The 27,386-nt window shown below is 37.1% G+C and overlaps 1 protein-coding gene across 4 annotated transcripts in view; it reads left to right on the top strand.

Moving 5' to 3' along the window:
* GLRA2 (glycine receptor alpha 2) overlaps nucleotides 1–27,386 on the top strand; it is a 297,466-nt gene that overhangs the window by 121,667 nt on the left and 148,413 nt on the right. For all 4 annotated transcript variants that reach the window (XM_043998772.1, XM_043998771.1, XM_043998773.1 and 1 more), the window contains 3 exons: nucleotides 9,800–9,882; nucleotides 16,234–16,371; nucleotides 19,131–19,345. In XM_043998772.1, coding sequence (XP_043854707.1) covers nucleotides 9,800–9,882; nucleotides 16,234–16,371; nucleotides 19,131–19,345 — 436 coding nt within the window. The remainder of the gene's footprint in view (nucleotides 1–9,799; nucleotides 9,883–16,233; nucleotides 16,372–19,130; nucleotides 19,346–27,386) is intronic.

Genomic DNA, 27,386 nt, shown 5'->3' with positions numbered 1-27,386 from the left:
TTCTCATATTTCTGCTTTCTTTAACCCTGCATCAGTTCAGAGAAATCTCCCCATGCTTCATTGAATTTTTCATATTCATCATTTGTTACATCTCAGGAATATTCTCTTTCAGTCAAGTACCATAGTTTATTTAGTGTTTCCCTATTAATAGGCAACTACATTTTCCCCATTTCCTTTTTTGTTCCCCCCAAAATTTTTACTATTTTTTGACATATATCAAACTTTTCTTTCTATCTATGATATCCTTGAAGGAACATGCCTCACACTAGGAACTTTTGTTCAAAATATTTAGAAGTTTTAATCTTCATTTTTAAACAAAATTCCAAATTTCTTTCCAAAATGACTGAACATATTCATAACACAATATTGTTATAGTGTGCCTATTTTTCTACAGCTACTCCAATGTTATTTCCATCTTTTATCATCTTTGCTGATATGTTAAGTGTGCAGTAAAACCTCAGGATTTCCATTTCTGTTAAAGTTCTTTGGGTACAATTGTTTACATAGTTATTGCAATTCTTTTTTGAGAATTATTTATATTCTCTGACTGTATACGATATGATGTGATGCTTGGTATTAAAATTTTATGTTCATCCTCTATATATCTTAGATATTAGATATTAGTCCTTTATCAGAGCTATTTGGTACAAAACAGTATATTTCTTTTCATGCCAATTAAAAGAGTTATTATTACCATTTAAAATCTAGGCATAATTTGCCTTTAGAAGATGTGTCAGGTTTAGTTTCCTCTATATTGGATCTTGTGTTAACTTTGGCCAACAACATATGAATGTGCTCTTTGAAGGTACTGAACACAAATAGTATTCAATGGTACATTTTTCTTTCTCCTGGCAAATTTTGCCCAATGCACAATGGATGTCTTCTGTGACACTTTTATAATATTGTATAAACATAACTCCACCTATTCAGCAATGTGTTTATGCTTTCCTCTCTTTTAATGAAGAAGTGAATGGCATGGGTCAGCTAATAAACTAAGCAATGATAGTTGTCTACTGTGGCCCTTGACACCTGGATATTGCATTTGGACAAGTGATCTACTGCCACCAATGACAGAAATGGTTATGGGCACCTATAAAAAGCGGTTCTCCTACCTCAACTTAATTGAACTGGAGCAGCAAAGCAATTCTGTTTCTAGGCCCTACACAAAATAGTGATGCCATATGAGGTTTGTCATTGTTCTGAGTGTCTTCTCTCTATTTACTACCACCCTAGTGAGTAACACTTCAGGCGTTTGATATCTCCACAGCATCTCTTTTCTCCTCTCTATCAAAATATCTTCTCCAAAAAGCACCTATTAGCTAATTTACACAGGGACATAAATAACTGGTAACAAAGGCTAAAACTGAAGAATGAAATTCAGAGAAAACTTTAAGAACTAGCCAATGGTTGAGGGAGAGAGACACAGGCATATGGGGTTGTAGGACAAGAAGCAGAGTATTGTAATAGGGCATTCCAGATACTAATGAAATCAATTTTATTTATATATATACATATATATATATATATATATATATATATATATATAGAGAGAGAGAGAGAGAGAGAGAGAGAGAGAGAATAGTAAACTATTCTAGGTATACTTAAAGCCAGTCCTGTTGAAAGTTCTGTTCCTGTCTGTGATTTGAAGAAATGTGAAGGGAAAGGAAAATTCTGATCAAGGGATGCATTCTAGACATGGGAGATTCCCTGAACAGATGTGGGCATGGAGGGAGAACTGAAAAGTGACCAATGTTTTTTTTTCCTCTCAGGAGATCACTAGTGCCCTTGGAGAGAGTGGTGAGGACAGAATCCAGACTGAGAAGGGTCAAGGAAAAAATAGGTGGAAAGCACATGGAAACATTGGATCTGAAAGTATTTTCAAGAAGTTTGGCAGTAAAAGGAATAAAAGAGATGAAACATTAGCCAGATAGGAAGGATGGATCAATGAAAGGCTGTCATATTTGTAGGTTGATGGGAAAGAACCATTAGATAGTGAAAGAATGAAGATGCATGAGAAAGAGCATGACATTTGATACAAGGTCCTGAAGCAAGTTGGAAGATGATTGAATTAAAGACTTGGGGTCTTTGGGTGATTTCACCCCTCTGCTTCTGAAGGACAGGAAGAGGTAAGAGAGTAGATGAAGAAACTGCAATCTTTTGGAATAGGGAGGAGGGGAGTTAAGGAAGGTCCTGTCAGATGACTTTGGTCTTTTTAGTAAACTGGGAAGCTGACATCTGCACTAAACTTTGTGACTGGGGCAATGATTGACGCTTAAGGCAGAAAAGGGCTTGGAAAAGTCACTGTGAAGAATGTGATAGGGAACAAATAATTATAAAATAATAGAAGGATAGCTGTGACATACTTCACGATAATGGTGATGTGAGGCATTTATAGTCATGACTGTTGGAGGTGAACAAGAGCCCCAATATCCTTAAATAGCCTTAGAATCACCATTTTGTTTCACATATCTCAGTAATGATTAGCTACCTATTTTAAGTCTTTCATACAGAATATTTTTTTTTTTTTTGGTGAGGCAATTGGGGTTAAGTGACGTGCCCAGGATCACACAGCTAGTACATGTTAAGTGTCTGAGGCCGGATTTGAACTCAGATACTCCTGAATCCAGGGCCAGTGCTCTATCCACTGCACCACCTAGCTGCCCCTTATACAGATTTTTTTTAAAGAAACATATCATTTGGCCAAAATGTTCATTTAAATGTTCACCAAAATCTTCATTCTTTATATGATTCAAAATATCCAACAAATTGGTGTGTGTTTAAGAGAAATGAGCAGTAGTCTTACCCCTTATGCCTTTAGAACTGTGATTTTTATTTAAATTTCTAATTCCCCCTAGGCTAATTCTATTTAAAACTCAACTAGTCTCAAATGGCACCCTTTTCTAATGCTTGATGCAAAGAGTCAAATCTCATTAATATAAGACAGAACATGAACCTGGAAAAAACCTCATGATTGAAGCCATGAAAGAGATTCAGGAATCCCAGATATTGGCTTAGCCTTACCAGAAGATGAAATAATTAAATAAAGGTGTGATATCATATTGGTCCTATGGTACAAAATGCTTCCCTGTGTAGAAAGTTTATTTCTTGACACTTGACACTTACTAGCTGTGTGACCCTGGACAAGTCACTTAACCCCAATTGCCTTACCAAAAAAAAAAAAATTGAACCAGCAAAAAGTTTATTTTTCACTTGCTCTAAGACCAATAATTCCCAAGCTAATCAATAATTGGGGAGCTGAAGAAATATTGTTGCTTTAGAGTAAGGCTTTGAGTTCCCATATCTAAGTTGAACCCTTATAGGGAAAATTGTCTTGAAAGATAGTAACATTTAAACCACCAATCACTCATTTTAACATGAATTATTTTCATATCTTTTCTAAAGAAGTTTTGATAGGAAGAGAATGCAAAGATACTAGGTAGGTGAAAGGGACAAGGACATGGACACAGAATAGATATGTACAGAGAACTGGGAAACTGGGAATGCCAAAGATATTTGTCACCATTGTTTGATCTAGGACTATACACTACTAAAATGGATCATTGCCAGTAGATTTTAGCCAACTCCCAGCTGGAAGTAATCTTTGAGTCCATAGTCTGATAGACTTGGTTGGTCAGAAAAAAGGCATATCATGCCATGCCCTACATCAGGCCACCATAGTTTCAAGGGGATAGGAGCAGGAATGGGAGCCCAGATGGTTGGCACCTAAAAATAAAGGTCAAGACTTTAAAATGATAGGAAAACTGTTGGCTATTAGAGGATCCACCACTATTCTTTTATCCCACAACTATCTCCAGTTGCCAAATTTCTGATCCAGCAACTGGTTTTCTCGTTGTTTTAACACTTTATCTTCAGGCACTCTTCAGAATCCCTGGTACCAATCCATATGAACTTTAAATTAAAGCTTGCTCCCTTCCAGATTGGTGCCTCACTCCCTCTATTTCTAGGCACAGATTACCTTTCCCTCCCTAATTTCCGACTCTCCTTGGGTCAGAACAAAACAATCATAAACTTGGAAGAAAGAATAATGACATCTTATACCTCTTTGGTGTTGTCACATCTTGTATATTTCTCAGAAGAGGCAGTTGGTTTAGTGGATTGAGATTCTACCTCAGAGCCAAGAAGGTCTGTGTTCAAATCCTGCTTCAGATGCATACATATATGCATACATATATATGTAAATGTGTGTATGTATATATGCATATATATATATACATATACATACACACACACACACACACATAAGCAAGTTACCTGACCTCTTAGTGTCTCAGGAAAGACTATGAAGATTAAATTGCAGATTAATTGAAAATGTATATTAATGAGGGTTTTTTCCCCACTAAGAGTTTCTTACATTGATAAAATCATAGGCACTGACAAAAATATAATAAAATAAAATGTTGACAACAGTATGTGGTGCAGTAGGGTATGTATTTCTACACTGATTAGCTACTATGTGACCCATCCAAGGAAGAACTGGTATGTAGTAGGTTTTCTAATTACCTTATGTCCAAGCTCTATCACTGGTACTACTGAATATTTGCAGTGCATATAGAATGCTCAGAGGCAATGTAGACTAGTGGATGAAGAGCTGGCCTTGAAGGCAGGATGACCTGGTTTCAAGTCCCACTTCTGAGAGTTGCTAGATTTGTGAACCAGGGCAAATCAGGTAATGTCTCAATGCTCTAGGAAGCTTCATTGACTATAAATTGAGAAGTTTCAGACCTGCATTGGCTGAGGGAGTTTCCCCTAATGCCTATTCTTATTTCTATAGGTTACTGGACAGCTTCCAGAGGCAATAGCTATGATTCCACAGAAGCTACTTGAGGGCCCAGTGGTATTCCTTCCCTTCCTGTCCTAATGAAGACAAATTACTACAACTATTTAAATCAAGGCTTAAATATAGTATATTCATGGGCCTTGCTTTAGGCAAATACATTGCTCAATAAAATTTTTATCTTTCCGCCTTTAAACTTTTCTACTCTTCAAATGGCTATGTTTGCATAAAATATTTCACAGGGTATGTGTATTCTCATGGTATAGTATTCGTTTCTAAGTCTATAATTGACCTACCCATTCATCACTGCAATCTTTATAGTTCCTTTATGAGTCAAGGAACATTTTTTTATCGGTTGTAACGATGAATAGCTAATTGAAATTGCTTAGATAATAGCTGTAACATATAACAGTCCCTTCCCCACCTGAGGATCCCACTGCAATTTATCTAAACTGAACAGATGTTATTTGGGTTAGTTTCCCCTTTTGCACCCAGGGGGTCATAAGAACCTTGCTTTCCTGAATGTAAAAGGTTATGGAAACCTGCCACTATCTCCCTCCTGCATTCTCTCCATCTGGATTTGGACTAGAATAGAGGAATGAATGGTATAGTCAAAAGACTAGAAAGCTAGAAAGCTAGAAATTGAAATGCTTTCAGGTACAAACTAGGTAGACCTAGTTTCAGGTTTACCATTCAGTACCTGTGTAACCCTAGGCAAGTCACCTAGACTCTTTGAGTTTCAGGTTGTTGTTTTTTTTCTAATCTGTAAAAGGGGACTAGGATCTAGATTATCTCTTAAACCCCTTCTAGTTGGAATACTCTGTAATTCTATGAGAAAATGACTTCAAGCTTTCATCAATCTATGCAGGTGGCAGATGCTGTCATCTATATCAAATGGCAAGTAATATGCTTCTATCAGCATCAGTGAATGGTTAACAATTGCACAATTCACAGAATTAAGGCCTGGATGCAGTAATCTATTTAGCTCAATAAAGCTTGCCTTTCTTTTGTGCAGAGTAGAAGGGTAATCAATCACTCATTAAATCAGTCATCAGATCTTTATTGAGGGTCAACTCATACTCATGTGGTGGTGATTTCAGGTAGGATCTATTAGGTCCTTCTATTCACTAGTTGGTGTCTGATATTCTACTATCAGAGCATCATCACTAGCTTAGCTATTTTTGTACTCCATTAAATGTACTATGAGCTGTCACCAGTCATTTACCCCTTGATATGGATGAGAACAGATTTTAAGGAGGAGAGAATATATGTCTGTAGGACCCCCTAAAGGAAATATAGAGGTACTAAGAGGGTAAATTCCATTTTCCCTGTCACTATCATTGTACAGGCTGTCCCTTCCTCATTCCTGCCTCTTAGAACACCTTTTTAAAAAAAATTATGAAATAAAAAAAGTATTTCTGTAACACCTTTTTTTTAATTTATAGAATAAAAAAAGTATTTCCATGATATAGTATAATAATAAAAAGATTTCACATGAAACTGCAAATCTATCATGTATAACTTGCTATTTTAAATATATAATAAAGTTATCATGTAAATTTCTTGTTTTACTTTTTTTCTTCCCTCCCATTCTACCCTAGCAAGATGGTTACCATTATACACACACACACACACACACACATATATATATATATATATGTGTGTGTGTGTGTGTGTGTGTGTAAAATCATTCTATACAAACTTCTATTTATCAGTTCTTTATCTACATACAGATAGCATCTTCCTTCATGTGTTATTTGTACTTAATTTGGGTATTTATGATAGTCAAGATGACATATTGGCTCAAAGTTGTTCATAGAGCAATTATTGCTGTTACTGTATATAACATTCTCTTGGTTCTGTTCTTCATTATTGTGCAAGTCTATTCATGTTTTTCCCCCCAAGATCATTGAGCCCATCATTTTTTGGGGGGGGAGGGGTGAGGTAATGAGGGTTAAGTGACTTGCCCAAGGTCACACACCTAGTAAGTGTCAAGTGTCTGAGGCTGGATTTGAACTCAGGTCCTCCTGAATCCAGGGCTGGCTGCTGCTTTATCCACTGTACCACCTAGCTGCCCTGAGCCCATTATTTCTTTTAGAACAGAATTATCATTATTATTATTAATCCTACAGTCATCGGGCTAAATGCCATAATTTATTCAACCATTTGTGATGGCAAAGAACAGGAAATTACAGTAATGCCCAAGTTTACTTACAAACTCAGCTTAAGATTTACCTTCATTCAGGAAGCTTTTCCTGTTCCCCCAGCAGCTAGTAGTAGCCTGTCTTTCCAATGGCCATGTATTTTTTGGGGGGATATGCTTAGATGGGCATTTGTCTCATCTGATAGAATGTAAGCTCCTTGAGGAAAGGAACTGGTTTTGTTGTTGTTGTTGTTTTGTCTCTGTGCTTTTACTGCCTTTTCATAGTGCCTGCACTTAGTCTTTACTTAATAGATGTTTGCTGAATGATTCAAAACAGAGACACAAGGTACTGTTGGAAGATGGCATATTGTTTAAGTAGAGCACATGGTGTCATGAGGTCCTCTGGAAAAGATGGAAGACTAAGCTCATTGTGCAATTGCTTATGAATGCATCATATGGTACCTTTTCTATATCTCTATAACAAATGTTCACTGTTCATTTGGCTTTAGCATTTAAATAATTACATTTTTAAAAACACAGAATAGGTTTTCCCCCTATAAATGTAAAGTCCAAAGCCCAAATCTCCACAGGTGCATGGTAAACTAGAGATAATAAATTGTAGGCTGTTCCCAGTTTTCAATGAATAGATTCTAATTTTCATTTGTACCTCAGATGACATGATTTTTAATGGCATTTTTAACCTCTCAGCCTTTGCTTTTGGCAACCATTCAGTTGCAAGTGTAAATACTTCTTATGGAGGAAAGCAGAAGAGGGAAAAATGGAAGCAAAAAAGGCATTACCTACTGAAATCTTGGCTGATTGATAAAAGCAGCCAGGCAAAGATGGATTTTTATGTATTAAGATTTTTTTCTCTGTGAGTGACTACCCTGCTGGTAATACTATTGACCTAAATAAGTCTGGATGCCTGAAGTATTGTCATTGAAGTATCAAGAACATAAATAGCTAGGGGTTGAGGGGATAAAATGGAGAGAGGATGCAGGGCTGTCATTCTGTGAATGAAAGTTAAAACTCTTATTCAGACAAAAATCAAACTATACAATGTCTAATGTGAGAAGTGGGCTTCTGTTTACTATGCTTTTTTTGTTGTTGTTTTGCTTTTGGCAGGGCAATGGGGGTTAAGTGACTTGCCCAGGGTCACACAGCTAGTAAGTGTTAAGTGTCTGAGGCCGGATTTGAACTCAGGTACTCCTGAATCCAGGGCCGGTGCTCTATCCACTACGCCACCTAGCCGCCCCTACTTTTGTTTTTAGTTAGGTTATTTCTTTAGTGGGTAAAGTGCAATTGAATTATATTTGAAAAGGAATACCTATCAACTTTTCAAATAAATCAGACACAAGTTCTAGTATCTCTAACTGTAATTTGCTTCAAATTAAGGAAGAATTCACAAGTTGTGTGAAGGAGAGGCTTTTCAGTGGTCAAAAATTTTATTTCATCTCAAAATAGGCAAAAGGATCTATGCTCATATAGTGTCAGTGAAAAAGAGATTAAAACATGTTCCTCAATATTCTACCTTTCTACCATTTTAGCAAAAGACACACACACGCTCCAAATCTTTTCTTTTGTTTCTGTAATACAAGTTTCTCACTAGCTGATCTTTATTTGAGGATTAGAATCATCAGGAGTGCTCAGAGATGGAGTGAAAAGAAATAGGAAATAAGGGAAAAGCGGACATATAGGGAAAAGAAAGAATAACTAAAGCATAATCTGGAAATCTTGGCAATCAAAAGGGAAGAGATGAAATTAAACTGTGAGAGGCATACCATGGAGTCATAGAAATCAGAGTTTTAGATTTGTAAGGGACCTTAAAGACCATCTATATCCAATCTCCTAGTTATTAAAATGAAGAAACTGTGATATTGGGAGGGGTTAAATGACTTGACTAAGGTCTCACAACTAGTTAGTGGCAAAGCTGGGATGAGGAACTATGTCTTCAGACTTCTTGCACCATTTTTTTTTTCTCACCACAAAACAAGTTGGAGGAAAAAAAATGGGGATTCTTTGTGAAATGATCCCAAAAGGAAAGAAGTATCATCTGATGGCACAGGAGGTACTTTGTGCCTAGAGCAACTTCGAGGGAGTTAGGAGTGGGTATAGAAAAATAAGGGAGCAGTGCATTGACTTAGGGCTAATGGGGGGAGGATGACATAGTATAAGAACATAAAATATAAGACATAAAATATTTTAAGTTAGATTACTCATTTGGGGCATACCCATTCAAGTATATACTACTTTTTCAGAAAAAGAGTAGTGCATCAGTATTGAAATGTCAATTTAGATAGCTTACTATTAATCTTTGTAGGATACCATGAGTAGTTATAATGTAGCTAAGCTTGACTACTTTTGCCAGCAGAGCATATACAGGCTGAGAACAACTTCACTGTACCAGCAGTTCTGGTAGAGTTGATAGCCATTGATAAGAAACCACCTACCCAGCTATAATTAGAAGATTGTTAATCTGACCTTTTAAAGGGAAACAGGCAATGTTGGCCTTCTGCCTGATACCCATCTGTTGAGTAGGAGCCAACTGTTTTCCTTATGCATTTCTTTGTGGTTGTCTCTCTGATTTAAGAATGAAATTTAGGCCAGTGTCATCCAAGAGAGAAAATAAGGTTGGGGGAATGAGAGAAAATGGGATAGAGAAAAAATACATGTGTGTCTACTATCTCTAAATTTTACCTGTCCTTGTTGTCTACTTAAAAAATAAAATAAAATCTGTCCTAGGTGAGTGGCAGATTTTATTAGCCTTTACAACATGACGTTACTTAATAACAAATATATTTTTGTTTATTTAGACCCAGATTCAATAGACTTAATAATTTTATTATTTTTCCCCTTCTTAGGCTTACTTTAACGTTGTCTTGTCCGATGGACTTGAAGAACTTCCCCATGGATGTCCAGACTTGTACAATGCAACTGGAGAGCTGTAAGTACCTACATTGAAACAAGTGCTCTTATTGCTGTTGTTGTTCATCAATGTCCTGCTTCTTTTTCTCTCCAATTAAGGGGAACTCATCAATAAGATTCACTTATCTACTAGTTAAGAAGGTTCCTTCTTCCACTAAATCAGACATTTCTAAACTGGGCTCCATAAACCCAAAGTGTCCATGCAGAGATTTCAAAGGGTTCATGAATTTCGATGGGAAAAAAAAACATATTATATCTCTATTTTCACAAATCTCTAATTAAAATGTACGATGTCCTGTAGTTGTGAATGTAGGCAATAAATTATTATTTCAACAAAGGGCATAGACTTCACTAGACTTGCAAAGGGGTCCATCATGTAAAAAAAAAAAAGAAGAGAAAAAGAAAAAAAAATTAGGAAACCTTGCACAAATGGAAATCCTACCTCAGGTGCTTCATTGGAGTAGGGAAGTAACTGTGGAATCTTTATCATTATTATTATTATTATTATTATTATTGGTGAGGCAATTGGGGTTAAGTGACTTGCCCAGGGTCACACAGCTAGTAAGTGTTAAGTGTCTGAGGTTGGATTTGAACTCAGGTCCTCCTGAATCCAGGGCCAGTGCTCTATCCACTGTGCGACCTAGCTGCCCCCTGGAATCTTTAGCATTAACTCTGGGAATGTCTAACAACTAAAGAGACTTGCAGTGTGGGTCTAGTAAATCAGCATTAGAGAACTAGCCTAGTCATGCTTGGAGAGTCTTGCTATGAGACTGGAAAAAGTAATAAATTTGGGGATCCAACAACTCTCAAAGACAAATGAGTGTCCAGAAAATACTAGGTTGTGTTTTTGTGAAGGCTGATGCCACTGTAGTCACCAAGTGAAGTCAAAAAGTGTTTATTATGAGCTTGTTATGTGTCAAAATTGGGGTGAGGGGAAGTAGCCACACAGTGGAATAGTAGAAAAAGAGATGAGGAGTGGAGCCCAGAAAGGAATGCAGGAGGACTTGACCAAGGAAGGAGGGGGCTACAGGGGCAAAATGATCTTCTAGGGTGGGAAGGCTGATGAATCATGGTAGATATAGAAGTCTGGAGACTCAAAAGTAGAACACAGAGAGGAATCAGAGGATGACACCAGTGAAAACACAAACACTTAAAGTAATGCACACTCAACAACTCAAAAGATCAGATATTTAGAGCTGGGCTGAGATCTTAGAGACCCTGAGAGTTGAAGCCCTTGTTTAGGAAACTGAAGCATAAAGAGACTAAATGATTGCTCAGCGTTATACAGCTAGTAAATATCTGAGGTGGGCTTCAAACTCAGCTCTTTCATATCCCAAATCTGGCGTCTTATCCATTATGACATCTATTTCCTGCAGAACAAAGTGTGAAGGATTCTTCTGGAACTTAAGAGCAAACAAAATGGCCTTGTTCTATACCAGGGCTTCTTAAACTATGGGGTTTTTTACTGTTGCCAAATTTTTCTCAACCCCCAAATTTACAAGCCCAGTTAAGAAGTTTGTTCTATACCATAGCAATACAATGTGGACAGAGAAGAGCTTGCCAATATTTCTAAAGTAGAGTGTGAATCTGCTTCCCTATGGATGTCCAACGCTACCCCAATGGCACTCGCTGGGCTTGCCTTTCTTATAAGTAACCAAGTGCAAAATCATCCCTCTCCCACTGGGTCTGCTTTCAGTGGGGCATAAAGAGGAAAGTAATTTGATTATCTGATTAAATAAATTTACAGGTAGGTGAGAATGACTAATGTACTTAATGTTCCCAGGAGTTATTAACATTTTCAAAGAGGAACTTATTACACAAAACATCTCCCCCTCCTAATTAGAGATTCCTTTTGTTTAATAAACACAAAAGGCACTTAAAGTGAAGACAGCCTGGTTTGGTGCTTGAGAGATTGGGATAGCATTGAGCAGGAGTGGGGAAGTATGAAGAAAAGGTGCTTAGGATTGAGGGAGAAAGGGCCAGCCCAGGAGCTGGAAAAAGGATTCAGAAAGGAAACAACCAGGGAATCTGAGGTTTACCTTGCTTACTTTGCCACTTTTCTGAGAACCTCTGCCCCCAAAATCATTTTGCAATGTCCTCCTTGGCATATACGCTTTTGGGTAACTAACACCTGAGGCTGAGAATGGAATTTTGAACCAATCACCCTGGATTTTCTTCTTGCTGTCTCCCTGATATGTTTGTGAATTCCAGTTTGTGAATCAGAGATAATCATGGAGACTGAAGACCTCACAAGGATTTGGGGCAGTTTAATAACACAATGACTATCAAGCAAATTGAGCTTCTTCATTTGACAAACAATAATTAAGGATTGGGGCGCCTGGGGACAGGTTTCTTTTGCAGCCAAGTGATACAGTGGATATAGCCCCAGCCTGAAGGCAGGAAGACCTGAGTTCAAATCCAAACTCACATTCTTACTAGTTATGCCACCCTGGACAGGTCACTTTAGCCACTATGTGCCTCCATTTCCTTATCTATAAATTGGGATAATAATAGCACCTCCCTTCTAAGGTTGTGCTAAGGATCCAATGAGATAATATGTGTAAAGTGCTTTGCAAAACTTAAAGCAAAATATAATGCTAGATATTATTAAGTGCTAGCAAGCTTCTGATTGTTTTAGAAAGCAGTACTTTCTCATTAAGCATATTACCGAAAAGACACACACACATACACTTGCATGCACAAACATGAACATACACACACAATGAAAAAGTCAGTTTTAAAGCTGAAGCTAGTTACAAAGTGAGCTTCACATTTCATGAGAAACTGTGTTTATTCTTATCAGTAATATATAGCCCATGGCCTACCTGGTAATCAGAAGACCTAGATTTTCATCTCTACTCAACTATTTATTTGGCAGGAAAACAACCTGGTTTGCAGTATGGCTTCAATATATCTACATTAGTGGGGCAGCTATGTGGTGCAGTAGATAGAGCACCGACCCTGAATTCAGGAGGACCTCAGTTCAGATCTGGCCTCAGACACTTGACACTTATTAGCTGTGTGACCCTGGGCAAGTCACTTAACCCCTACCACCTCAAAAATCAAAAATAAATATACCGGGCAGCTGGGTGGCACAGTAGATAAAGCACCAGTCCTGGATTCAGGAAGACCTGAGTTCAAATCCAGTCTCAGACACTTGACATTTACTAGCTGTGTGACCTTGGGCAAGTCACTTAACCCTCATTGCCCCACAAAAAAATAAAAACTGCAAATAAATAAATAAATATACCTACATTAGAAAACTAAACTAGCTAAATCTGGAGAGTCTCACCATAAACTAGAAACCTGGTGATAAATTGTTTTGGACCATCAACACTCAAAGGCAAATATATGTTCTAGAAAGACTGTTGTTGAGTCACTTTTCAGTTGTGTCCTACTCTTTGTTACCCAATTTGGGGTCTTCTTGGCAAAGATACTGGAGTGGTTTTCCATTTCCTTCTCCAGTTCACTTGATAGATGAAGAAACTGAGGCAAATAGGGTTAAGTGACTTGGCTAGGCTCACATAGCTAATACCTGTCTGTGGCCTGATTTGAACTCAGAAAGATGAGTTTTCCTGACTCCAGGCCCAATGCTCTACACACTGCTCCATCTAGACCTTGCTTTTGTGGAGGCTGATCCCACACTTGCTGACAAAGGTCCATGTAGTCAAAGGTATGGTTTTTCCAGTAGCATTGTTCAGCTGTGAGAGTCAATCTATCCACAAGGAAAGCTGAAAGCCACAAAATCTACACTTTTGAATTGTGGTGCTGAAAAAACTTTGGAGAGTCCCTTGGACATCAAGGAGATCAAAGCAGTCAATACTGGAAGAAATGAATTCAGCCTATTTACTGGAAAGTCAAATAGTGAAGATGAATCTTACGTACATTGGCCATATAATGAAATGATGGGACTCATTGGAAAAGACCCTGATATTGGGAAAGATTGAAGGCAAAAGGAAAAGGGAACAGATGGATGGATAGATGGTGTCATGGAAACAATGAACGTGAACTTGAACAGACTTTGGGAGATGGTAGAGGATAGAAAAGCCTGGAGTGCTTTGGTTCATGGGGTCACAAAGAGTTGAGCACAACTAAATGAATGAGCAACAACAACCAATATCCTACACTAGTCATCAAGTCAAGTCAACAAGCATTTATTAAGCATTTATCAATCACTTCCTCTCCTAGGGGCCCAATCTCCGAGTTTACCAAACAAATAAAGAGGTGGGATAGACATAAACGATCTATGGATTCTAGTAATCTATGATTCTCCTGCTTTTTTTTTTTTTTTTGGAGCTGAGGGAAAGACAGATCTGTGATTTCACTGGTGTTGGGAAGTTACAATGAAAAATTTCTAGAAAAGCAAATTGGCACCTTGTCTGTAAAAATAGTATTATAGTTGCCTACCCCTTGAAAAGACATTTAAGGAATTTTGTTTCCATGCATAATCTCCTTCCTTTATTTTTCTATTTGGAAACAATAAATGCAGCCACCTAAAGAAACTTCTCTCAGGGGCTTGGAAAGAAGAGCAGAACATTTGGAATCTGAGGATTGGGGTTTACACACTTACTCTGCCACTTAGATTCTGTGTCACTTTGAGCAAATCACTTTTCTGGGCTTAAATTTACTCATTTGTAAAATGAGGTGGTTTTTAATCCTTAAGGCCCCTTATACTTCTAAATCTTCTTATCTCACTCCTTCCTACACTTTCTACCCAGTGTTATCTACACACAGAGGCTCACCATTCTGTTTCTTCACCCAAAACTTTTCAAGCAAAGACTAGGATAAAGGAAAGAAGCCCTGCTAGGAGAGAGAGAGATTCCAATTAACTTTGCCATTGATTTCTGTGTAAGTCTCACTGAGGTGCTGTCCTGCCGTAATTTAGTTGAGAATAATGAGAATGCTATACGTGAGAGCTGGCCTGTCTAAAACTCTCCTCTGCATACTTCCCCACTAGATCTCTATGTTCATTCTTGCATAAAAATAACAGAAACAAAAAGGAAAAGTTCTACAGGGAAAAATAGTAGCCTTCACTTCTGAGATGTGATGTTTTGACTTATGCATACCTGACATATAATTCTTTGTTTATCTATGCAACAAAAATAGAGGACCTTTTTATTACTGAGCTGCTGATGATTCTGATGACTCAGGAGTGATATGACATGGGATCTCATGGGGTCTGACACTTGCTTTTCTCCATAGGCATCCTAATTTGTATGATGAATCATGCTCTATTTGCATATTCTGTCCATTTATCTGCCAAGTATCTCCCTCATTAGCTGAAGTTATTAAGATTTAACTGTAATCGGGGCAGCTAGGTGGCACAGTGGATAGAGCACCGGCCCTGGAGTCAGGAGTACCTGTGTTCAAATGCGGCCTCAGACACTTAACACGTACTAGCTGTGTGACCCTGGGCAAGTCACTTAACCCCAATTGCCTCACTAAAAAAAAAAAAAAATATTTAACTGTAATGACTTGTAGCACAAAGGTTTTCTGCAGGCAAAGCTTGCAAATCCTATGAGTAAAGGCTAATTTCAGTGGGAATGTTTAGATAGCTATCAGATGGCAGTGGGAATGTTTAGATAGATTTCTGATGGCACACTCATCCAAAAACAGGAATTAAAAATTATCATCCACCTGGAAGACTATAGAACTATGATGCTATTAAACAGACTGACATTTTAAATGTTTGTGGATATTACAAATCATTTTAATGGAACATCATAAATAAAATCAAAAGGATTTTAATTCTTTTGTTGGAATTTGAGATTTAAAGAAGAAGAATGGATAGACATTTGGCTAGTTACACTTTATTATCACAGTGAGTGAAGTCTGGAAACTAAACCTCAATCTTTCATTTTAATTCCAGTGACTATGATAAGCAGGTTTCAATCATATAGATTACATATTTGTATACATACATACATATATGTGTGTGAGTATGTATTTATTAAACCTATTAAAGCAGTATTTGTATGTGGATAAAGAATTGGTCTTAGAGTCAGAAAAATCTGAGATCAAATCAGACAGACAGACAATTATGGAAACTAATTATGTAAACCATCTGTAATTTATCAGCTTAGAGATCAGCTTGGGAAATTAAGAGTTTTAGTGACTTGCCCACAAATATGCAGCCAGTATATGCCGAGTTTGGGCCCAAGCCCAGTTTTGCCTGACTCCGAGGCCAGCCCTTTATTCATGATTACATACCTTTTTATAGTTACCTGATGAACCTTTCTTCCAGATTCATTGAACTCCCTCAGATGTTTTTGCTTTCTTTTGGTTTTTCCCCTATCCCATTCATTAAAGTTTTATGCTTTCTGGGAATTGTCTATTCATGGTACTGACCAAGGTGATTTATTTATTCTAGTTGGCTACACTATGAATGACCTGATATTTGAGTGGCTAAGTGATGGGCCAGTACAAGTGGCTGAGGGTTTAACCTTACCTCAATTTATTTTGAAAGAAGAAAAGGAACTTGGATACTGCACAAAGCATTATAATACCGGTGAGTGCTCTTTCACTTACTGAACTAAAGCAATTGGTTGGGTTTGGTTGGGTTTTTTTGTTTTTCATACAGGCCAAAAAAATAAAGTAATCCCTGTGCTCTGTACAGTATCTGTCATTTAATTTATTTCTCACTTCTGCATAGTATTCATCGAGTTGGTATATATACACAACCCTAAGCTGCAATGTACAAGCAAATTTAATAGACAAAATCCCTGTGACTTCTAGAACATGTTAGGAGAGATGGCCTCCCAGTAATTCATTTTGGATATGATCAAAGTGTAGAGCTTTAAAGTAAGTCTTCAAAGGGAAAATAGCCAAGTAGAATTTCTCCTGGACAGTTCCTTGAACATCGTAAGCACTTAAGAGATTCTTCTTTTATCCATATATCTGTTCATCGTTTCTACTTCTGTTCATCATGTATCTATTTATCATTTCTCTCTCATATAAGGTGACTTTAATATGATTTCATGGGTTTGAGGGTTTGAGGTCCAGCTGGGGAGAATGGAGACAGAGACCAAAAGAGACTAAAGTTTATGCATAGGGAGCAAAGCTAGAACTTAGTCTTCCTGGAGTCCATCCCTGGCATCCACTGTTGTCACTGGCATGCTGGGTGAAATTACACATGAGGGTTAGCACTCTCTGCCTTGGAAAAAGAGGGGATAATAACTTGCTTGTTTGTAAACCCAGAAATAGAGACATCCTGCTTCCCAGTGCTTCAGAGTAATAGGAGCTTGGATAAGATTCAGCTGGCTAAAATTCAGCTGGCTCCAAGGACATAGCCTAGGGGGAAAAATGAAATAGTGATGATAGGCATGGGGGACAATATTGGACATGACAACAACAGGTTCTTTTATTTTTGTACCCGAATGACTGAGGCCATCCAGTAAGAGATGGCTATCTCCTCTTTGAAGACTTAGCTCTTAAGTCTGTGCATTGATCATACCCAGACTGAATTACAGGGAGGCTATCTGTTCAGAATGTCTTGCACAGGTGCAGCACTGAGTAGTTTATCTGCTGAGCACAGTAGATCATGAAGGCATACACAGGCTATCAAGGTCACACAGCTAGTTGATGGATGTAGTGGGACTCCTGACTCCTGATTCAATATACATGCAACCATACCACATTATCTGCCTGTCTGTGAATCTCTCCTGATGCTGGCAGAGATTGGTAAGCATTTCCACTCTCTGTTTGTAGGGGTATCAATTGAATGGTCAATATAATTTATATCCTTAAGAAAGTCTGATAGTTGTTTCTAGTACAGAACATTAGACTTCTCCATAAGCTGTTATTATCTTCTATGGCATCCAGATCCCTTATCTGGTCACCTTCTTAAGTATCTAGACACCATAGTTTAATCAAGAATTATTTTTCAATTTCTTATGAAATTAAACCTTGCTATATAGGGAGTAATGATCATTAAAGCTTTAGTCATATCTTTTTTTTTTTAGGGCAATGAGGGTTAAGTGACTTGCTCAAGGTCACCACACAGCTAGTGTCAAGTGTCTGAGGCCAGATTTGAACTCAGATCCTCCTGAATCCGGTGTGCCACCTAGCTGCCCCCCCCCCTGCTTTAGTCATATCTAAGAGAGGTAGCAGAGCACAGTAGATTAAGGACTGGGCCTTAATGGATTCAAGTCCTTCCTTTTCATTAGTTGTTCCCAATTCCTAGAATTCTTTCCCTCTTCTTTTCTGCCTCCTTGGCTTCCCTGGATTCCCTCAAGTCTCAGATAAAATCCAACCTGCTACTAGAAGCTTTTCCTGATCTTCCTTGTTGCTACTAGTGCCTTCCCTCTGCTTTATCATCTCTGATTCATCCCATACATATCTTGTTTTTACAGTTATTGTCATATTGTCTCCTCCATTAGACTGTGAGGTCTCTGAGAGTGGGGATTGCCTTGTGCTTTTCTTTGTATATTCAGGACTTAGTGCAGTACCTGGTAACTAAAAGGTATTTAATAAATGTTTCTTTAGGTCACTTAACATTTCTACCTCTTCATACTTCTCTAGCACCCATTTTAATGTTTGTCTTCCTGAATTAGAATGTAAGGTCCTTGTGGTCAAGGATTGCCTCTCTTTTTGCTTGTATTTGCATCCTTGCATAAGCACTTAGCACAGTATCTGGAATACAGTAATAACTTAATAAATGCTTTTTGGTAGCCTGCCTGCTCCCAGAAAAATCTGTCACTATAAGATAGAGATGAACAGTCTATTTGTATCAGTGGAGAGAGATTCTACACTGGAGGCTTTGTATACCAGTAAAATTCGAAAGTTCCTCAGGCATATACATGCCTACCCTGACATCCCCAAAGAGTCACTTCTAAAATTCAAAGTTATGGAAGTTAGTTCATGCTAGCCTCAAAAATAACAGATCTTTTAAATCAAGCCGGCAAGAAAATATTTCAATAAAAATGGAATTGACTAAAATGATTGATTATATACTTCTTTATGCTGGGATTCACAGTTTCTTTATCTATAAAATGGATTCAATGATACTAAATTTATGATTCTATGATCCTGTAATACATACTACTATTGTCTCCATTACAATAAATAGGAAGTCTTTTGAACAATTTTGTAGATGGTTAATTGTTTTCTGTATCTCTATCTCTGTCTCTGTCATTAACTATACCCATATTCACATCTATATCTATATCCACATATTTATCTACATATCTATATTTATCAGCAAATGTTATTTATTGGAATACAATTAAATATGAGGTAAACTTTACAGAATGACTTCCCTATTTACAGGAAAGTTTACTTGCATTGAAGTCAAATTTCACCTGGAGCGCCAGATGGGATACTATTTGATCCAGATGTATATTCCTAGCCTGTTGATAGTCATTTTGTCCTGGGTTTCATTTTGGATCAACATGGATGCAGCACCAGCCAGAGTGGCTTTGGGCATCACCACAGTTTTGACAATGACAACCCAAAGTTCTGGTTCCAGGGCCTCACTGCCCAAGGTAAGAAGTTTACTTGATTGTCTGAGTCCGGTTGCATCAGAGTTCTTGTCTATTGGAAGAATCTATGTGGAGATAAATACATTCCTATTTCAATAAGCAGGAGAAAAATGTTTGTGTTTGAATATACTTGAAATAGGGATAGGGATAAGCAACAGGATAGAAAACAGTATGTTTAATGACAGCCGTTTAGGTTCATCAAATTCAGACAAAGGGGAAAATTAGGATCAGAAAATTCCTCAAGGAAGTGATCGAAGGTTCTCCTAATTTTCATCTTTGTTGTTCTTCAACATTTGAATGGTCCAAGGAAGGGAATTTGTATAGACTAGAAATGACTAAGGCACAAGAATTCAATAAACACAAACTAAGTTGACTATTCTGACTGACCAAACCATGTACCTATATGGAAACTGAGTTATGGTCCTGAACTTTGAAGGAGATGTTCTCACTAATAAGCAGTTTGAAAGAATGAATAGTATTATGCTACTATAGCTTACCTATTTAAAATAGCATGTGCTGATGTGTTGAATGTTTCTAAAAGATTTGGTATTTTATCCTTTCAATTAACATGTTTACTCCCTGAAGACAATGCTAAAGGAATCATTTAAATGGTAGATTTCAGGAACCACAACAAGTCAAAGGGTTGGGGAGGTTATTATTGGTAGCACAGTTAGACCTTTTGGTAACTTTCAAAAATAGCATGTTGATGGCTCGTTTTTCTGCCGCCCTGTAGGATAAGTCATGTTTGTGGGATGTGTATATGTGCTTGCATGTAAATGTATGTAGGAACATACTTAAACTGAGATATAATGAGCATAAAGTTGAAGACCTTAACCACCTAGAAATTCCAGATGATCAATTTTGAATTAGAGTGTTTTCTAAAAACTCAAAGAAAGACCAAAGTAAACCTATGTTAGTCTGTCTCCTGAATGGAGGACACTGAGTCATTAGCAAAAGTTTGGTTAAATTATTTATTAAATTTAGAGTTGAGTATGTCTGTCTTGGAGCATGGGGTTGGAATAACATTTCCAGTCCTCAGCCCCAGAGAAGTCATTGAAATCTCACACCATATCTTGCCTGCTTTGACATCATATGCAAATGGGTCACATAATCTTAATGATAAAACTCAAACTAAACCATAGTATAATGCATCAGGCTTCTTTCCTTTAGCAAAGATAATTTATTTGACATACAGACAGATACAGCATGAGTTTATATTCCCAAAATGCTTGTAAAAAAAGTGCTTTAAAAAAGTAAATGATGATTGATGATGACAATGGCAATGATGATAATGAAAATGGTGATGACAAATAAATGAAAAACTATTAAAGAGCCTACTATGGACCAGGCACTGTGCTAGGATACAAAGGCAAAAATGATACAGTTTCTGCCCACAAGGAGGTTACATTCTAATGTGTGTGGGGGAGGGGGGGTGGTGACAGATAGTAGTGGTGGACAGGGAAGGAACTTTTTTTCTGGATAGTTACAAGAATAGTGAGTAGAGCCACAGGACATTACCTTGCCATGCCCTTTATAGAAGTCATGGTATAACTGATATATTTGCTAAGAAGAAGAAATGGAGGGAGGGGCAGTAAGCGGATGGGAGGACAGATGGCAAAAGGTCAGGAGATTTCTGGAATGGATAGTTGCAAAGCATAATCTGGGGTTAGCTGGTTGTCCTTTAGAAGAATTTGCCCTCTTTCACTGGTCAATCAACCTCTGCCCCAGGGTAGACCTTCAAGCTAAGTGAGTTAACTGACATAAGGAGGGAGGTATGTTCTCTAGTACAGATAGGCCTATCTTGAGTGAGGAATGGGGGTGGTGAGAGAGCAGATGGAAAAGTGTTTATTATAAGATATCTGGGATGGATGGTGAAGATGATGGTGACGGTGGTGAGTGCGATTATGATGATAATGATGATACCAATGATATGTAGAGGGAGGGATTTTGAATACAAGGAACATAGTTATACAAATCTACCAACTTACTTATGCTTCATGTATGTACTCATCAACTCCAACAATTCCAACAAATTATATAGATATAGATAATACAGATACAACACCTACTGTGTGTAGTAAACTATGCTAGACACTGAAGATGCAAAGGCAAATATGAAATAATCACTGACCATAAGGATCTTTCATTCTACTGGGAAGATATAACATGAATATAGATTAGTAAACAACATAATTTGAAGTGAGACAGAGCAACAAAAACTAGGGGATGAGAAAGATCAGAGATGGCTTCTCAGAGGAGATGGCACTTCCATGGGCTTAAAGGATAATAACAATTCAAAGGGGCAGAAGCGAAAAGAGGGTACAGTCCAGGTATAGGGGCCAGCCCATGAAAAGCTTGGATATAGGAACAGGGATACTGAGTTTGGAGAATGCCTAGTAGCCCAGTTTAACTAGACCTTGAAATGTATGAAATGGAATAATATGACATAAATCCAGAAAGATAGATTACAGGCCATTTCAGTAAGATTTTTCCATGCTTGCCTAAGAAGTCTATGTTCTATCAAATGAACAGAAACTCTACACAAACTTTTGTTTACATAACAATAGAACAAATTGGGATTTTATGAGGGGGAAGGGCATTTTTGTTCTCATGGGAACTTATATTACCAGTAATACCAACCACCCCCACCATCTCTGCCCCCAGCTTGCTTGCATCATTAGGAAGATCATTTCTCAGCTGGCAAAAAAATAAGAATTCAATCTGGGTCCATTTATTTATTTGTTCATTAATTACTATTCATCTATTCTGTTCCTTTCTTACTGTATCCCATGATTTGATCCCCAAGGTAAACACATGATTTATGTTTCACAGATAACTGAAGTGTAAATCAATATAATTTTAAATAGCATTCAGTCTTGAATCAGAGAGCATTAAACTTTTGGTTACTCATTGCTATTAAAAGAACAACAATTTGTTTTCAGATAGAGAGCTAGCTTACTTTTACTTGTTACTCATATTTTTTATTAATGCCACTTCTATGAAAAATATCATCCAATAATCAAACCACCATTATGCCCCACTATCTATATACATCCAGATAATATTATATTTTATCATTTCTGTATATTGAACAATTGTGATTCATAAGGAAATTATCTATTTTGTTAGGGCAACCATAGTTACTTCAGTCCTCATCCTTGTTGCCACCCAGTTTGAGCCCTTAAAAGCTTTATGGGTTTACATTATGGTGTAACCTAGAACATCTAGTTGGATAGATGGATGGATGGATGTGGATGAACAGACAGATAGATAGATGGGTGAGTGGATAGATGGATGGACATATATATACATATATGTATTCATGTATGCATGCAAGCATGCATGTGTGAATGTATTTTATTCCTTTCCAAGCTTCATTCCTGACTCTCCAGACTTTCTCCACCAACCGTTTGTGGCTTCCTGAAAGTCCACTCTACCACTGACAACTTCACATTGAAAGTATACTTCATCTCTATGTCTCACAGAACCTTCATTTTAAGGAAAGTGCCCAGGGGCTATCTTTCTTCTGTTTGTATTTGTATTCCCAGCACTTGGCACTATTCTCGACACATAGTAAGCATGCTTAGTAAATGCTCATTGACTTGGTAACTTGACTTGACATAAATGTAGTGTATTCTAAAGATGTTGATATGAAGAATGATCCAAGATCTAGAAACTATATCAGATGACAGCAACTAGATAGCATAGTGGATTGAGCCCTGGGCCTAGAATTAAGAAGACATGAGTTCAGATTTGATCTCAGAAAATTACTAGTTTTGTGACCCTGGACAAATCACTTAAATTCTGTTTGCCTCAGTTTCCTCATCTGTAAAGTGGGGGTAATAATTACACCTACTTTCCAAGGTTATTGTGAGGATCAAATGTGATAATAATTGTAAAATGCTTATCACAGTGACTGGAACATAGTAAGATCTATATAAATGTTAGCTATTATTATCAATATTATTATCTTACAATTCATTGACTATAATAAGTATTCATGAAATCAAAACAAATCCCAAAGAAGAATATAAATTAGTATACTTTATGTTCTAGAATTTGTTGTAGAAAATAAAGAGAAACAAATTTTATAGAAAACTAGGTAATGCCCTGAAAATTGAATATATGCTTTCATATTCAGTAACTTTGATGCTGAGCACAACATTAGTAGAAAATGTCTGGAAAATATGACTTAGATATTAGGAATAAGAAAGATCAAAGACTTGTAGACTACACAGACATTTTATACTTACATATCATAGATATATTTTTAGATAAAAGAATCATACAATCAAAGACTCATAGTCCCAGAATAAGAGATCTAGAACTAGAAGGGACATCAGAAGCTGTCTAATCCAATCACCTAATTTTATAGGTTAGGAAACTAAGGTGAAGTTACCTCTCCAAGGTCTCGTAGATAATGAGCATTAGAAACAGAATTTGAACCTAGGTGGCACTATAGTGGGTGTTCTTTCAGATGTACTGTAATAAACCAAAAGGCTCTGAACTTGGCAAGTGCTGAAAGACATCACAAAAGATGAAATTCATTGCATTTTATCTTATAGCAAATGAGGGGGATTCATTCCTAAATCAACTGTCTTATAAACAAACTACTGACTTATTAAAGCAAAGCTGAACATTTGTTTAAAATTGAAAAGAACTTTTTTTTAAAAAAAAATGTTTGCTATGTAACTAAAATAACTGCAATCTAACCTATTTAAACAAGCTATTGATTCTTTAAGTGGGAAATAGAGAGAGGAAAGGACATTGTTGCCAATAACAACAATTTGGGGCAGAAGTTTAACCAATGCAAATGAAATAACAAGGAGACCAACCAAATCTGAAAACTACATTAATCAACAAATATTGACTTACGTGCCAATCTGATAAGTATTGAAGGGGAATGCCAGTTTTGAATGCAAATTCATTTGAAACATCTTACAGAAGATTGTTGAATATTATTTATTAGCAGTATCAACTCAGAGAAAAATTAGTTCTAAAAAAGCTTGGCAAGAGATCCAACTAAAAACATCTTGAGGGCATTTAAGGATGAATCTGGGAAGAGGACAACAAATGGATGAAAAATTTAAAATATCTGTGAAAATTTTATGACAAACTCTTTTCATCATCAAAAAATGGAATCGCTATATTTGGACTCTAACATCATAAGCCTGGATGTGCTTATAGAGAAGGCAAAAATGGTTCTGAAACAGCAATAACAACAAAAGAAATATTAAAAAATCAAATGGATTAAAGTAAGATCAATCCTTTCTATCAAGGAGTTGGTATTCTGATAAAGAATTTAAATCTGGTAAACTGCCCCCTCAGAAGAGGAATTATACATTTCATTTTGTGTTGCTCCAAGAGGCATAAGTAGCACCATTGAAAGGAAATTACAAAGGGGAAGACTGTGGCACAACAAAAGGAAGAGTTATCTAATAATTACAGCTGTTCAAAACCAGAAGAGATTTTCTCATTTGGAACTGAAATCACTTAAGTAGAAGTTGAATCACTGAATGATACCTATAGCTCAAAGGAACCTCAGAGGTGATATAGAGTAATTCTTATATTTTATAGGTGAAGAACCTGAGGCCCAGGAAATGAAATGATTTACCTAAGGACTCACCACTTGTGAGTGTTAGAGGTAGAAGTGAAATTTGAATGCTGGTGCTCAGACTTGTTAGAATGAGATAAACTAGGAAATTGCAGAGGGAATTTCCACATTGCCTGAGGGTTATGCTGTCTTTTAAAACTTCCCTTAACTCTTTATGATCCTTTAGTGTCTGAATGGTCTTTTTAAGAATTTCTATAAATCCACTAAGTAAGATAACTTATAAATGTACTTGGGTATTAAGCATATATGTTCATTTCAAATATGAATATGTATAAATCTTATCCTGAGAAGAGGTTATGCAATGTTGGAGAAACCTGAGGTCATTTCCAAAGGGATCCCAAGCATTTTTTGCTTTTCACAAAATATTAGCTCTACTTATATTTGTTTTGGGTTATAGGTTTATCCCCCAAGTAACAAATGATAAATTCCTTGATGGTGTAGGCAATTCTTACATTCACTTAATAAATATTCCAGACATGTTTAGCATTCGGTTTACCATAAACCAATTAATTTATTGGGTGTCTTCCAGCAACACATCTCCCCTTCCTCCATTCCCCTCCTAAGAGTTATCCCTTGATGTAAAAATAAAATCAGATTAAGTCAGTTTCATTGGTACATTCTTAACTGGATGCATAAAATTGACATTCTAAAAAAAAAAATACTCCACTATCTTTTTAGGAAGCTATTCTTGTTGACAATGTTTGGAGTTTTAGAAACCGTACTGAACATGAACCCCTAGAAGCAAAGTAGAGATTAGGACTGTGCTTGTCATTCTGATACTGAAAAGAAAATAGAGATGAATTGGTTGGAAAGTTGTGTGAAATCAGGCTGGCTTTGAATGTGACATATATTATTAAATAATTACTTTATTTTTCTTTATGTCTTTCTCACTGACATGCAGTTATCTGATTTATGGTGCATTGCTCCTAGTTGTTTACTTGCATTTTGACATGATGGGGAATTTTAGGAGTACTTAGATACTCTGCCAAAATTCATCTTCCTCTTGCACAGCAAAGCCAATATGGTGGTAAACTCTTCCTAATTGGGGTTTCCATCTTGTATGATACTGACTTTGTACAGGCTACCCTCCCCCCAGCCCCCACTCCCAATCTCAGAATCCCTCTCTCCTCCCCTTCACTTTGTATAACCACTAGTTTTCAACTAGGTGGCACAGGGCAGTTAATTGGCACAGTAGATAGAGTGCCAGACCTGGAGTCAAGAAGACTCATCTTCCTGAGTTCAAATCCAGCCTCAGACATTTACTAGCTATGTGACCCTGGGCAAGTCACTTAACCCTGTTTGCCTCAGTTTCTTCATCTGTGAAATGAGCTGGAGAAGGAAATGGTAAACCATTTCAGCATCTTTGTCAAGAAAACCCCAAATGGGGACACAAAAAGTTGGACATGACTAAACAACTGAAGTTTTCTTCAAAGCTTAGGACAAGCACCTCATTCTATGAAGCCTTTACTGACCTCCACCAGCTGTTAATGCCTTCTCTGCTCAAAATTATCTTATAGCTGTTTTGATTGTATGTTGGATATATTTGTAAATCATATCTATGTATTATCTACCCTGACTGAATGTATTTGAGGATTTGTTTCATTTTTATCTTTGTATATGCCAGAGTTCTTGACACTCAGGAGGTGTGTGTCAATTGATTTATTGATTGATTGTATTCCACGATGTAAAGTTAACCACATTGTGGTATAGTGGAAAGCATAATGTGTTAGAGATCAAATAAAGTGGCAAGTTATTGAGTCATGTCTGACTCTTTGCAAAACAATTTGGGATTTTCTTGACAAAGATACTGAAGTTGTTTGCCATCTCTGTCTCCAACTCATCTCAGAAATGAAGAAACTGAGGCAAACAGGGTTAAGTGACTTGCTGAGGGTCATACAGCTAGTAAGTGTGAGTCTAGATCTGAACTCAAATCTTTATGACTTCAGGCCTGGTATTCTATCCACTGTACCACCCAGGGTACACAGAAGCATTTATAATTTAAACAATGTCCTTATTTAAGAAGTATCTGGAAATCCTGATGTTACTGATGTTTACATGCAATATAAGGGTAGAAACTAATTCCTGGGCATATGAATAGGTTTATGGAGAGGAAAATGTAATGATGTGAGAATTATAAGTATGACGAGAAAGGAGTTATTCAGGTGCCATGTAGTAAAACAATATGGGGAGGTGGGGAGAGAGAGAGAGAGAGAGAGAGAGAGAGAGAGAGAGAGAGAGAGAGAGAGAGAGACAGATAAGACACAGAGACAGAGAAGGAGGGACAGACAGAGTGATGGCCTGTTTGGTATGTGGGGACTAAAGAAGCAGTGTGTGAGAAGGCTACAATTAATACCCTAGTGAGTACATAAAAATTCCCATGAATGAAAGCAGTAAAGGAACAAAGGAACTGAGGATCATAGTGGTGGTAGT

The sequence above is a fragment of the Dromiciops gliroides genome, chromosome 3, assembly GCF_019393635.1.
Source record: "Dromiciops gliroides isolate mDroGli1 chromosome 3, mDroGli1.pri, whole genome shotgun sequence".
Lineage (NCBI taxonomy): Eukaryota > Metazoa > Chordata > Mammalia > Microbiotheria > Microbiotheriidae > Dromiciops > Dromiciops gliroides.
Note: the sequence above shows the minus strand (reverse complement) of the source record. Positions and strands in the feature narration are given on the sequence as shown.